The sequence below is a fragment of the Buceros rhinoceros genome, unplaced genomic scaffold, assembly GCF_000710305.1.
Source record: "Buceros rhinoceros silvestris isolate BGI_N320 unplaced genomic scaffold, ASM71030v1 scaffold5050, whole genome shotgun sequence".
Classification (NCBI taxonomy): domain Eukaryota; kingdom Metazoa; phylum Chordata; class Aves; order Bucerotiformes; family Bucerotidae; genus Buceros; species Buceros rhinoceros.
Window position 1 is genome coordinate 104,950 of NW_010388909.1, and position 15,337 is coordinate 120,286.

The 15,337-nt window shown below is 42.3% G+C and overlaps 1 protein-coding gene across 1 annotated transcript; it reads right to left on the reverse strand.

Moving 5' to 3' along the window:
- Window positions 1-2,073: 2,073 nt before the first annotated feature.
- Window positions 2,074-8,864, reverse strand: LOC104489776 (alpha-N-acetylneuraminide alpha-2,8-sialyltransferase-like). The gene is made up of 3 exons (XM_010131981.1): window positions 8,831-8,864; window positions 7,750-7,900; window positions 2,074-2,775 (listed from the first exon to the last, which is right to left on the reverse strand). Exons 1-3 carry the CDS (start codon window positions 8,862-8,864, stop codon window positions 2,289-2,291), a joined length of 672 nt encoding a protein of 223 aa, XP_010130283.1. The 3' UTR covers window positions 2,074-2,288.
- Window positions 8,865-15,337: the final 6,473 nt, after the last annotated feature.

Genomic DNA, 15,337 nt, shown 5'->3' on the forward strand with positions numbered 1-15,337 from the left:
CCTGCTGAAGTGCCGTTTTAGAACACCGTATTTCAATTGTTGTTCTCACAGATAATGTAATCTTTAAAGCACTAAAAAGTGCAAAAGTTGATGCGTACAATAAAAACCATAATAGGCACCTCTTCTCCAAAAAAGGCAGCTCAGTAAAATTCTGCCGTAATGGGCAGTAAAGAAAATATTTTACTTTCAAATCCTTCCTCACCAAGTACTCACATTACAGACAAAACAAACATAATGAAACAAATTATCAAGTGACATTCCATGAGTGTGTTGACTGTACTTCTAACAAAAATATGGACGAGATAAAATGCATTTCAGAAGCACATTCAGATTTTATCAGAACAGCGTCTAGATTGCTATTTAATCAAGATTTGTACATTACAGTTCAGCACTGCCCTGTAATCCTATGGAACAGTGCCCGCTTTATGCTTAGAATATCCATATTTTGAGAGAAGATTTTATTATGAAACAAAGGTTTAAAAAGCAAAAATTTTTTCCAGTGTCCTACGTGGAATAGTTGAATTATTCATATTTAAAGAAGAGCCACGGATTTTGGGGTTTGGTTTTTTTTTTTTTAATTGTATCTGTATAACTTGCAGCTGGTAGTCTGCAGAGAGAGACGTTGTCAACATATGATAGGACACATCCCCCAAAATACTAGCACTTTGGAGCTAAAACAGGTAGCACAGGAAGTTGTGGAAACCTGATGACAGTTTTGTTGTTTCAACACTTTGACTAGAATTTCAGCGACTAATGATGGAAGGATAAGAAAGAAAACACTGATTTGGACTTTTAAAGTTAATGGTGATAACATCTCACAGCCAAAATTCCACCACAGGCTGAGCTGGTATTCTCTTCTTGTCCTACAGTGCTAAACCAAAGCAAACAAACAAAAAGATTTCTCGTTCGCATGGCGATAGGACCATCTGCGGCTCAAGTAACAACCCAAAATAAAACAGTCCTTCAGGCACTGAGCTGCCCGGAGCAGCACACGTGCAACGCGCACACTGGCATAATTCAGTCACTGCGAGGGAGAAGCTGCCTTACATAAGGGCTTGCCATTTTCTTTTTTTCTTTATCCTTGCTGGCTACGCAGCTCTCCAGTGCTCCCAAAGGCTGTTTTATTTTTCAGACTGTCTTTAACCAGAGACAATCTCGTGAGAAAACTAGAAGTTTTTAAGGCTAACGTTACAATCCAAGCAGAAGAGCTAGTCACACAAAGAGAAAGGATTTTCTAAGCTTCAACTCATTTTAAATGACACTTACATTCATTTCTGCAGTTTTTCTGCTATAAGCAAATGAATTACCTCATTCTGCATTTCACTGAACGCCTCAAATCCCCTTGACATTCAATGAACATCTGGACTCTAAATGAATACAGAATTACTACCTAAGGCTGGAGAGCAAAACAGGTCAGGAACCATCCCTACTACAAAAGTCACTGAGGAAATCTTGCGGCAGGTCAATTGAAACCAGGCTGCGTTTCACTGCTGGTTTTGCAACACACATTTTATTTTCAGACCAATTTCTCTTGACCGGGTCTTGCCCACACTATAGCCTCAGCATGTCTACAAGTGCAATGACCTAAACTATCCTGACAAAACCTACAACACAGGTCCATCCACGCCTAGCAGCAGGGCATTCCTAGGACATTCTTCTAACTGGATTCTTAGCATCCTTCACCCGTGGGAGACGGTCTTCAGAGGAGATGATGGTACTCAGCTTCTGGGGCTTTTAAGCCTTTCCTTTTCGTTCCATTAGGGGGAAAAAAGGGGGGGAAAAAAAGAAAAAGGAAAGAAACAAAGTCAACAACACTCACATGCTCTCCTACTCACACACACGGACATACAAACAGAGGAAAGAGGAAAAAAAAAAAAGAAAAAAGGAAAGTTGTATGAGGTGCCAATCTGGAATGAAATGGATTTTTGAACAGTCATATTTGGCACTGTCAGCAAAAGCTTGTGGGTGGCCCTGTGTCTCTCCGAGCCTTAATGCCCTTTTTACATTGGTCATTTAAAAACGTCCCCTGGAAAGTTCAGCTGTGCTTCTGACATTATTTTCACAATGCTGCTGAATGGACTTGAAGGAGAGATTCACTTTCCCCGACCCCAGTTCCATAAAGCACTAAACATTAAGGACGTAATCCATTTGGCCTTCAAGTGTTTTTTATGGTCCATGCAGATCCACGATTGTTTTCCCTTTAAAAAGAATCAACAGAAACAGAACTCTCTGATGGAGAGCATGGAAATTAAAAACTATTGGATCTCCCAAACCGACTCCTAAGATCCTCAGGCAGAAGACTGGATTAAAGGGTCCTCACACGGTTCTAGCTGCATTCTCAGTACACCACTTTTATGAAGAAACCAGAGCTGTAGGAATTCCTCCGGCATGGCGTGGAATCCAGAATCGGGTAAGACATTGTCATAGTAATGATGGCTAATAAACTTCCCATGCAGGTCCACCGAGAACGGCCAGAAGCCGTAAATTGTTACTTCTTCACACAGACCAAGAGCGGCACTGACTAGGAAAAGCCCCGTGGAAAGCCGTTTGGCATGGATACCTTTGCTCTTCCAGAACTTGCCAATGTCACGCAAGAAATTGGGGTTGGCAAAAAGGACCACCTGCTTGGCACCGAAGTCCTCCAGGGTGTAGTAGACACGTAGGGAAGGTCCTGTCCCTGTCTTCATTGAGAAGGCTGGCATGTAGATGTAGCTATTGTTATACACCTTCACGCTGTCCACAAATGCTTTTCGAGACCACAGCAGATTCTGAAACCTGTAAAACAGAGAAAAACAAGTCACACATAGGTTCTCCCAGATATTTCAAGACTCAGCTAAAAGCTGCTCTTCATACACATATTTGCAATTGCCTGCACACCTTTTCTAGCCCAGAGGAAGTCCACACAAACTTCTGTCTGACACTGCCTCTCTTCTAAAAACATAAACCTGAATAGACAACTGAAAACCATCTGCTAACTCCAAACAGCAAAATGCTCCTGATTTCATCTTTTCAAAAAAACCCCTGAGTGAATGCTGATAGTTTTCCTGCAAATCAATCATTTTTAGGGACATTTTGCTTTCTGTCCAAAAACCAACTTACATTTTCAGGCACAGGAATCTTTAAAACAAATTTTAAAGTCTGCATTGTTCTTGTTTCTTCAAGGCATACAAAAAAGTATCCAAGTTACGTGCTGAACAAGCAATACCAATAAATCTTTAAACAGTAACACTGGAATTACAAAACTTGTAAGATTTGTAAGAATTGCTTCTGTCATGCCTGTATAGCAATTTAGGTTATGCTACCATAGTAGTTAATTCTCATTCTGGAATTGAGAGATATTTCAAGGAACATACATCGTTACAAACAAGTAAAACAGATATCAATTAATTGTTTAGGACAAGTGGCACCACAAAAACCTAGCAACAGGCACCCAAATTCGTGCTGGTCTTTAAGATGGCACGATTTACACTCTGAGTACATTTAAGAGCAGCTATTTGTAGCGTGCAAGTTAAATGAGGAACTAGCTGGCAACTACAAGGAGGGCAATGTATATGTACCGACGATTTCTCTAATATGGCAGTCTTCTCATCTCTTGATATAAAAACTGCATCAGGTTAAAATTTGTTAAATTGCCAAAAGCAGTTTGCTGACATCTATTTTATCCCTGATGTTGGACTAATATACTACCCCAAAACCAGTATCCTGTCAAGGCTATAACCTTTGCTTGCCATATGCTTCTGGATATGCCAAGGTGAATGAGACATCTGGCAGGAAAACCCAGGCCATTCACATACACCGAAACCCGCACTGATGTTTGACCTGTCCCCGCATGTGACACTATTCAAAATACTGAAGTATCCTGAATACGTATCATTAGATCTAACTCATTCACAGGTCAGCCAGAGCCAGGGGTAAAACCCACCACCTAAGCCACAAACCTGCCCTTGCTGTCCTGGGGTGCAGACTCCACTGGAGGATACATCTGCATGAGAAGGTCACTATGATTTACTCTCAATAATCTGCTTTCTTCCCAGTGTCCACGCAATCCTCAGAACACCAGGAAGCCCTCCCCTGCCTTTACCACATGACTCTGTCTACAGCCTTCAGCACGCAGGCAAAGTTCACTGCATTAAAAGCCACTTCTGCACAAACTTCACACGTGCTCCTTTCACCGCAGCTGGGCTGCTCTCCCATATATGGTTCCTGATTTTTTTTCTCAGATCCCAAATGCCCATCTTGCCCTGGTTGCTGCCCCCTCTCTCTGTTTCCTGCAGCTAAGGCAGTGTCATGCCTGATTTCATAGTCACACAGCAGAGGAATCAGAATGAGAAAGTTGAGACAGCAGCACTGGATGTTTTTCCTTTCTCTGGTGTAAGCAGAGAGATAGGTATGAGAATACCTTTTTTAATGGTTACAAAGAGATAAATTTTATGTATAGACTTCTTTGAAACAACAGCAACAATCACACACAGGAAGATACGTAAGTTTAAGCAGCATGCCAGATGACCTCAGGTAGCACCAGATAAAATTTCAGCTGAAAAAAGTACCAATAAAAAAGTACAGCTTCGACAATATTCAAATATCTCATGAACATGTGCCAGGTTTTTTGAAGTCTTTGTTTTGACACAAAACTCGACATACTCCTAATAAGCTAAAAGGCTGAAACGACATTTTCAACATACAATATTTAGTCTCCTGATTTTCCTGATTTGCTACAAGTTTATTCCAAAATTTCTCTTAAGTGGAAATAAAATAAAGCAGTTTTGAAGAAAAAAACCCTGAAATCTGCCTGGGTCCTCATTACTGTTTTGGCTCCTACTTCATGGTGCTATTTGTTAATGTAGACAAAACCATTGTTTTTCAAGAAAAAAAAATCAATTCAACCTGAACACACAAAACAAAACAATAATTTCCTAACTTACTGCATTTGGCATCTTTTTCCATCAAAACAGCCAAGACACAGCTGCATGTAAGTGACAGGTGCCCTGGCAAAAATCCATTGTCTCTTTGCAGAACCTTCTCATATGGGCTCTCTCACTCCATTGATACCACACCTTTAGCTAAGTGTTCCCCAAAACAGGCTTTACCATAGTCTCTTCCTAAGGAGCAGCAAGACAACCCGGCAGATTATCAGGTACAGGAGTTGGGTCCAGTCTATCAAACTTGTCCAATTTCCATCAGTCACTAAGGGTAAAAAAAAAAAATCCCTAGCTTACGTTCAATATTCACCAAGGCACTCAGAGCCTTTGTATCCAAACCCTGTTCCAGTAACCCTAATTTCTTAAAAAAGGTAGAATAAAACCAGCAGCAGGCTTTCAGTGTATCGCCCTCACCATAATTTGGGACATCCACTGGAAGGTGGGCAACGCAGGCTCCTTTCACAAAGCTGGTGAAGGGTTTGGAGAACTTGTCCTATGAGGAGCGGCTGAAGGAGCTGGGACTGTTCAGTCTGGAGAAGAGGAGGCTCAGGGGGGACCTTATTGCTCTCTACAATTATCTGAAGGGAAGTTGTAGGGAGGTGGGGGTCGGTCTCTTCTCCCATATTGAGAATGACAGGACGAGGGGGAATGGCCTCAAGTTGCGCCAGGGGAGGTTTAGGTTGGATATCAGGAAAAATGTCTTTACAGAGAGGGTTATTAAGCGTTGGAACGGGTTGCCCAGGGAGGTGGTGGAGTCCCCATCCCTGGAAGTGTTTAAAAACCGTGCGGATGTGGTGCTGAGGGACGTGGTGTAGGGACCCTGGCAGTGCAGGGCTAACGGTTGGACTCGATGATCTTTAAGGTCTCTTCCAACCAGATGATTCTATGATTCACAGTAAAGGAAACTTGAGCACACAGCTTGATGCAATGGGGTTCTTGCACCTTGGCTGAGGGGAAGGCAGAGACATGCCCTCTGTCACTCCTAGGAGCCGGTTTCACCAAGTCCTTTCCCACTCATAGCTAGTTAACAAATTCCACTTCAGATGGCAAACAGATGAGGTTATTCTAAACCAGCACTTTTCAGCAAATTTACCATTCACAGAAAACCACTGTGCAGCTGTAAGAACAACACATTAAAACTGCTCCGATACAGTCACAGAGGGCCGGGGACTGCTCCTGAATATGCATTTGCTATTATTGCCACAACACGTTTATGTTTCTTCCAGATGAATCTTCGCAAATGCCTTGAAGTAATGAGCAGGGAATGGCACTGTCAGGAGAGCGGTGCATGGGAGGAGGGTCTTCATGCAGAAGGGACGGCATTTGTCAGGCTACTGAAAACTGTCCTTCAGGAACATCATCCCCTCCTGGAACCCCATGCCTCATGCAAATCATCTGGATCACAGTGTCAGTAGGCATCATGCCCAGTCCAACAGACAAGACATTATACAGGTGGCCATGAGCCCATGCAGAAACATAAAACACACCGATTACGGTTAGTCTGATGGCCTAACACAGCCAAAAAGCTGTTGCCCATCTTGTGTTCCTCATGAGGGTACATATTAGAAGCCTTGTCCAGCTTTCTGACATTTCACAGGCTGGTGAGAGGCTGAGAAATATGGGAACAAATGCTGCACATCAGCAAGTTTCTAAAAATGGTATTGGGAGCTCAAGCGTATTTTCCTTTAACTCCCAACCTAGACAGAGTCCCGCAGAAAACCCCATTCCAGCAGTAGCTTTGAGGGTCCTATAACACATCCACCTCAGCAGCCAGCGAGAAGGCTACTCCATGCCTGACGGAGACACCAGGAGTGCTTTTCCTTTGCAGCTGACCAGCTCTATAGTGCACGCGTGAGGATGATGATACATTTTTTTCCTGTTTGTCCTGGCATGGACACATCAGCAGCACAGTCCGCACATCCAAATAGGCACATACACCCTCCCTCGTGCCCAGCCTTCTTTGAAAGAGGAGCCGCTGGTTCCTAGTTAGTGCTCACGTCTAGCTGACGTGCTTTGCACATTCAGTACTCTCAGGGGCACAGCCCAGAAGCCATGCGGCTCCTCTCCACTCACCCAGCTTCAAAAGACATGCATCGAATGATCCAGCCCTTCCTGCATCTTGGGTGACATTACGTCCCTGACTCGGTTCTAAGCAAGACACAGCTGAAGTACTTTCAGGATTGTCCTCTGACCCTCAGCAGTCAAGCTCACACAAGTGCACGGCGGGTTGCCAATATTTAGATAAAACTGGATCCGGAATCTCCCGAGCCCTGAGCAGCACGTGAAGACCACATGAGTTCCTCAGTAATTTGCAGTAATGCATCCTGGCAGCTTGACGGCAGCCCAAAGAGAAGCCAATGACTGCGAATGCTGGTGAAGGCAGATCACAGCACGTTGAGCGCAGGCACTTTACTTCTGTTATTCTCATTACTGGACAGCGAGCAAATAAAATCATCAGCAACACATTTTTGCTGTCAGGTCAATATGACAGATCAACTTAAAAAGCACAACTTTCAACAGGCACGGGTAAGCACAGCTGCACAGATTTTGGAGAAATAATTTCCCTGATACCAGCTGTAGAGTTCCCTCAAATGCTCTGCTCATCTTCCCACAGAGAAAGATGCATCCAGGAGAAAACTGCCACATTTTCATGACAGTATAGTCAAAGACTTAAGAGCATTAAGTGTTTTGGGTTTTGTTTTTAAACTGATTTTAATGTTCTTATTGATGCTCTTTAGCAGATACTCAGGGACAGAAGTGCTTTCCACTAGTAAGAGAGGACTTACAGTAACCACAAAGAATTTGCTGCAGTGACGCTGAGCTAACTCACGTGCCAATAATGGTGGCAGCATTCTCTTGCGTCTTGGTTTCTTTTTGATCTCCCTGGAAAGTCCCTATCTCATGCCTATGATGATATCCCAGTCCCTGTATCGGCATCTGCAGACTCATACGTTCAGCATCCTGGATTAATCGTAAGTTGACTTATCAGGGGGGAAAAAAAATAAAATTGAGTAATGAGGGGAACAGCCCCTATGTCAAAAAAATAGTTTATTTTTTTTTAAATTAAGACAAATAGAGCTCAAGGGAATACAGTAGAAGGCATATAAAGACTTCTGTATTTGTCCCTATGGCAAAGGATAACCTCACAAAAATGAGTTAGATAATTTGATGTCAGCACTAGCCAAGAATGATTTAGCAATTTGCTGCAGCACGCGGGGTCACAAGTCAGCTTGCAACCGCACATCTCAACCTCCACTGCTGTGACAGAGGACTTCCACTGTGCTCATTTCTCAGAGTGCTTTTATGCTTTCATATAGGATGCCCCCCTCAGTGCCCTGCGCTCTCATTCATATCATGCACTTTTTGCTTATGTCCCCCTTCAGACCTTGTAGCCAACCTTATTACAACACAATTAACAGCACACTGGTTTCCACGTGCTCGTTCTCCACGTAGGCACTTTCAGCGCGCATTACGTGCAAGGTAGACGATTTTACTTGTCCACACAGGGAGACAGAAATAAGCACTTAAAGTACTATAGATTGACCCTCTTTCTTGTTTTACCCCAGTTTCCCCAACTACATAAGCCAGTTTAGCCTAAGGATAGCTGCCTGACTCAAGATTCAATTATAATCCCATTAAAGCCAATGGCAAAACCAATTCTGATCTCATTGGAAGTATGTTCAGAGCCTCGGGTAAAAGAAAAAATCAGGCCCACAACAAACTTGAGAGTGATTAGAAAAGGCATGAAGTAACATGATCAATCATAAAGACTGATCACCAAACCAATAAAATAACAGATGCCGAACATTCTCCATCAATGCAAGAAGCTTTTATTTCTATGGTGGATCCCTCGAATAATCGCTAAACTGTCTAATCTCACTTCAAACAGTCTCAGCACAAGGGATTCTCACCTGTTCTCACAGCAGGTCCCTCCACGGGCACCATGGTCACCCACTTGAGAGCTTATGGCATGGGTAGGATGATGCTATTCCCATCTTTTCCTTGGCCTTTGCCCTTCTTCCTTGGCACCTGACTGCCCTTTATGGACCCAAAGACAGCAAATCGTCCACTCTGACTCTCAGTGGAGACACTCACTGCTCTGAGGATATGGCTGACTCACAAATTCACTTCAGCTCATCCCTTAGACACAGCCCGTAGCCTGCTGAGACCCAAGGCTGCCTCCTCTTTCTTATGGATGGGGGCTTCCAACTTTGAAGAGCCTGTGCTTTCCTTCCAGCTCTCGTCCCAAAGATTAAAGACACATTAGCCTCATTCTCCTTTTTAAACACCTTTTGAAAGGTTTTTTCTATGTCGGGGATTCTGGTTACTGCCACCATCAAGTCCAAAGACCAAAAGGCAAGGAAACACACAGTGACTGCAGACTACATCTTTCTCTGCCAGCCTGTTTCTTAATGACACTCTGTCCTTAGCACATGACCTTCAGAATAATTTCATGCACTCAGCAAGCCCTGTTAGACATTGCAGAGACAGGCTCTAATCCCCATGAAGAGGTAGGCTCCTTTTATGGCTGAATTAATTAAGAAGTTTTTTTAAACCTTCACCCATTACCGCTCTTACGCTGTCACCCTGGGAATGCTACATATATATATATAGCACCAAGGGAAAGCTGACTCTCTGTTTTTCAACGGAATGAAGCGCTATCCTATACGCCAAAGCAATGAAACATTAAAATCAGTGTTCACTGGTATTTTGGGACTGCATGTGATCCTTATTCTGCTAACTCAGATTAGAGTGTGCTTTTAATAGCTACTATTTCCAAAACCAGCAGAGCTAAACATCAATCTTCTCTGTTATCTGACAGCTTGAATCTTAGCTTTCAAAAGACGAACTGCACATCTTAGTTTGACTCTTTGAAGATTGTGGCTGCTGAAGTCAGGCACAAGTGGAAATAATATAAAAGGATAGGTAGAACAGCATGGCTGTAAACTACTTGTATTGTCAAAATGAAATTGCTGCCTAGTATTTCTAAATCTTCTGAATACTTCACAGCTTTTACAGCTGAAAGTCTGGAGGATGAGAAAATAGAGAACCTATGAAATCATCTAGAAAAGAACCCCAAAACTCAAAACCCACAAACTAAGTCTGATACCTTCAGCATCTAATTTCACTGGACTGCATGCCAGAGTGAGCCTGTGAGAAGAAACATAAGCAGATCACACATTTTCTCAGGTTTTAATGGGAAAAGAAACTGCAAAAAAGGCAACATAAGAGGCTTCAGGAGATTTACTTTTGATTAACCTAAGACAATCTGCCGTGTCTTTGGGACAGCAACCAAACAGCAACAGAAGAGTGCAGTATCTCCTGCACATCGAGGTCTTTCACCCAGCTACTGGCCAGACACAGGTCTCTGTAGATCACTGCCTGCAACAGCACTGCAGCAAACACAGAGGTAGCAACACTATACTTTGCTGTCTGTTCACGCTGGACTCACCTGCTTTGTAACCCAAATATACCAAAAGTTTACAGCCATGAAAGACGTATTCATGGCTGAGAACACTTTTGCTAAGTCTTTTGAGTTTTCTCTGTAACGTCATGACATCCTTCACGTATTAATAATTTGCAAATATCAGTGAACAGGATGTTCAGCTATATCCTCTCTTCAATCTTTTTGACTCTTTCCAAAGAGAACTGGATATAGAGAGAAAACAGCAATGTTTGAATTGAATGTGTTTTCTTTTTAAAGAAGCTCTGTGCTACAAAAAATGTAGACCGAAGAGAAATCATTTCAAACAGGAGATACAGACATTATGGCAACAACTGTAACTAGGATAGGCTCTTCTTTAAGTAGATGAGCACCATTTTTAAACTATGGTACCTGTCTCATTGGTGATCTCTAAGATCATGCCACATGGACTGCAGCGGGAGCTGCAACAACACTGTCAACTAAAAGCTTGATAATAAAAAGAATTGTTCAGAGCCCATTAGAATAGGTGGTGAATCTACAACATTTTAAATGGAGTAAAATCAATTTACACAACTCTAAAATATGCAAAAGATTATCTCTGTATTTCCTCTCTTGGCCACTCGCTCTGGGCAACCCTAGCTGTTATGCATACCTAGGGCAATAAGCACTGCAATTGAGCAACGAACTAGTGGCCACCTGAGTGTAAGCAAAAGAGGTCATAAATTGCTCTGAGGCAGTTAGATTAACAGAAGCCGAACGTGAGACCAAACGGGTAGAAAAAGAGAGAAACAAACAGCACTTTGACAGATAAGGAAGCCCCTTCCAGTCCTCGGCTCAAGAGCTCATGCCATTAGTAAAATCCCTGGATATGAGCCAGGAGAATTCAAGCCAGCCAAAGGACTGCCGCTGCAGACCTTGAAGTCACTACCTTCAGTGAACTTTCAAAACATCCTTCCTGAAGAAAAAGATTTTACTTTCATCTAATACCAATTTACAGCAATGTTTCTCAGCAACTCCGGTGCTGCTCAATTAGGCCTAGAGGTGTTAGATGCTTCTCAAGGCTTCCAACAGTGTTTGCGATGTGTTGATTTGCTGCACGTTAGATCTTTAAAAGAGCCCACCCTTCACTCTGCAACTCATATGCAGCTACCTAGGGAAGAGTAAGAACATGACCAGTGTATTTTAAGGTGCACATCCAGGTATTTTCAGCTCAGAAGATTTCCTGATACTGGTATAATTTGTTGACGCAGTAACCCCAGTGAATCTTACATCCAAATATTTGCCTAATCTCTTATTCTCCACATCCTTCTAACCAATTATTTTACTGATACCTTCCCTCTTATGATATGACTGCCTTGATCCCTTTGTCAAAAGCCTTTTAAAAAAATCAAGCAGACTTTATCTACTGGATATAGATTACCCTTATCTGCATACATCTATTCAAAGAACTCCAAAAGTTTTACAAGGCAAAATTTCCCTTGGACTCAACAGTGCTGACTCATTCACATTTATCCACAGCACATATATTTATCCAAGGGCTCACTAACATTATCTGTTAATACAGTCTCTACCAATTCAGCTGGTAGAGATGTCAGGCTTACAGATCTGCTTGAACTATTTTCAAACACTGATTCCAGTGTTTAAACTTCTAGCCTTCAAGTACCAAGGCAGTTTTAAGTGAGGAAATACACACTACTGTTCTTGAGCACTCATGGGTGAGTCCAGTCCTGCCAATACATTCACATCAATCCTGTATCTATACCGTGAGTTCTCTAATAATCAGCTCAGTTTCAGCCTGCTGAGTCTCCCCATGGGCACAGGGAATGTCCTCAGTATTCTCCACAGTGAACAAAGATGCAAGGAATTCATACAGCCTTCCCGTGTCTTCTCTGATCACTTCTTTTATACCTGGTCATCAAGTGACCCTACACACGTGGCAGGTAGGGAAGGTGGGAGCTTTTTGCTGCTTTTTGGCTTGTGCTGTTGCTAGAAGGAGGATGTAGCATTAGGTTTTCATTCCTCTAGTTCTTTTTCGAAACTTTTTCTGCCTGCTACATAGATAAAGTATTTAATCAGCCAGAGCTTATAATAAATTCTGTTTCCCTTGGAAACAACTTCGGCTTTTGGTAGGATGTTTCACTGTTTCCATTAATCTCCCTCTTCTTTGCCCTTTAGTGAATGTCAACTTCCTTTTACCTTTTCTCAAGGCTTGATAGATGCTCCTAGCACTAGGCTTCCAATATGGTGCCCTTAGGAGAGTCCACTATTTAGAGTAGATCATCCAGATATATTTTTCAAGATATATGAAGTTTAATGCTGAGAATGCCACTTAGACTTCTTTTTAATAGGATTAAATGGCCAAAGTTTCTCCTCAGTTGTTATTACAGCCTGTAGTCAGTTTAAATTGCTACAGCTAGATCACTCAAAGACAAAAAAAAAAAAAAAATCAAAGTATGCATAGCTGAAACATGCTGGAGCTTTTGCTAATCTTCTCAATTGTTTTTGTACCTCTGAAAGTGCTAGAGTTTGGGGAAACCTAAAGAACATCAGCTTTTACAGATGTTCACATTCAAATGATTAAGGAAAGCAAGTTGCCACCATCTCTTACAGAATCAAGCTTTCTTTCAGATTCAGACAGCACAAAAAATAAGCTCCTTTTCTTTAATGCTCAGAGTAATTAATACTGAAATGCAGTAGAAATTCTACCAAAGGATTTCAGACAATCACATTAATACTAAATAACTCCCACATGCTTTATGTGATTACAATAAACGTTAAAGATGTGAACACAGATCAAGCCATCATTTTAAAGTATTAATGAATAATCAAACAGGAACAAAAGCTATCATTAGTGGCTCGTCTCCCTGAAGCAGCAGATAGACATTATCTGCAAAAACTTTTCAGCCTGGACCTAATGACTAGGCTAAAGGGTATTTTGGAGTGAGAAAGAAAGTATGGTCTAGGGTCTACAACAAAACTCAGAACCCGGAAAACAGAATACCTTAAGGGCATCCATTTGATAAGGCCAAGGTACTTTTCAGATGAGGCCAAATTGTAGGTTTGAAAGTAGCTACAAATATCAAGTCTGTCAGCAGCTACGAAGAACCTGAGGTTGGCTATGAATCACAGGGGACAAACAGCCATGGCTATAAACTCACCCTTGAGGAGGCAGTAACACTCCCAGAAGGATCCAAATGCTGGGAAGATTCGTCAGTGGTCAGTTGCTTGGGCTGACAGCTTTAAGTCCCTAGCAACTCAGTACACATATTCCCAAAGCAGCTAATCAAACAGTACAAGTGGTGAAATTCAGCCTCTTGTGTTACAGACAGGGGGCACAATAGCTCATACGGTAATGTGCAACGCTCAGCAGCTATTGCTGAGGTGTTTATCCAGAGGCTTCATCCAGATAATGATTTGGAAAACAAATACTCTTTTCAACAAGCAACATGTTTTTATCCGAATTTGCCTCAAGGCCAAAATTTCCCTTTCTTAATCTGCTGCTCTAGTAAGCTTCAGTGCACAGTGCTGCTCTGCTTTACCAAGTTAAGAGTCAGGCACCTGTATTTGCTCCAGCAAATCTAGCACTTTGTTTGTAACACCAAGGGTCCCGCTTGTTATAAAAATTAAACCATCTCCCCCACCATCTACATTCTTTATGTTAAAAAGAACAACCTAAGGAATGTTGCATTTTATAAGATTCCTCTATTTTGAATATACCTTGAAATGGAATAGAAATATGATCATTAAATTACTGTCTGGATGCTTTAAATTAACAGAATTCCCCTGATGTCAACGGATTTACACTAACTTTCATCAAATGAGTACACAGGTCAGTCTTTATGATATCATATGCCACATATTTAAAGTTTCAGAACCACCAGAAGAATCACACTGCGAACACACAGCTAAAGACAATGGTATTATCTGGATGCACAAGGCTACGGAGATGATTCACGCAGCATCATCATTTGCACTCCTGAACTCTGGAAGTTTAGTGTACCGAGAGAAATGAGGGATGGCGGCAGCTGTGCTGGAGCATGAAGTGAGAAAAAAACCCCTAAGCATATTGCACCAATACTCTGGTAGAAAAGTCCTGTGTGTTCTGTTCCAGCAGCCTTTCCCAGTTTCATTTCCAGCTTAATGGACCTAGGAGCATGTAGTCAAAAGCATAAACAATTTGCACACGGGCATACTAGAGTGCTGAATGAATTTCCTTTCAGAAAGTCAGCTGGCAAAAGTAGTTCAACCAATACATGCCAGTTAGTTTTCTGGTTTATTTTTCTCCACGCCGTTCTCTGCAGTCCCAAGAGCTGGAGTACTAGGTACACACAGGGCAGAGGCATGACCTAGTTCAGCTACAGTATACCAACCACCAGGTCTCTTGGGATAGGCCAGCAGCAGTATCTTTTTCAGCACAACCTAACTTCAGTTGTTGGTGAACAATTCATTTGCATGTAGCAACATGTCCCAACAGACAGGGCAACAATGCCACAGGATCAGAGGCATCACCTGGGTGGTTTCTGCTGTGGCTGGGTCAGGGACGTGCAGTAGGTGATCCGGCAGAGATGAGATGCCAGAAGGGAAACCAAGGGGGAATGGAGAAGATGCAAAGCAAAGAGCTTGTTGGAAATCCTGCAGCATCAGCACTGTAAGAGATGCTGACTTCAGATGGCTCTTTAGGAGCTTCCAGCAGCCCTGAAACGCTTTGTAGCGTCCTGTAACTAACGTAAAACTTGTGATAAAGAATCAAATGCTACAAGTGTCAGCCGCTGGGGAAAAAAGAAATCAGGAACACCTCCAGTGTCCTCTTGCCTCTAAGCTATGATGGTTATTTGCTATAAAAAAATGCTCACAGATGATCTTAAAAAGACATCTGTGACTTATACTGGAAAATCTATGAGCAGACTCACAGTTCACACTAGTGACACGGAGAGAAAGCTTCCTGCTCAGCCCAGATGCAGAGATCAGTTTTCTCCCAACACTTTCTTTAAAC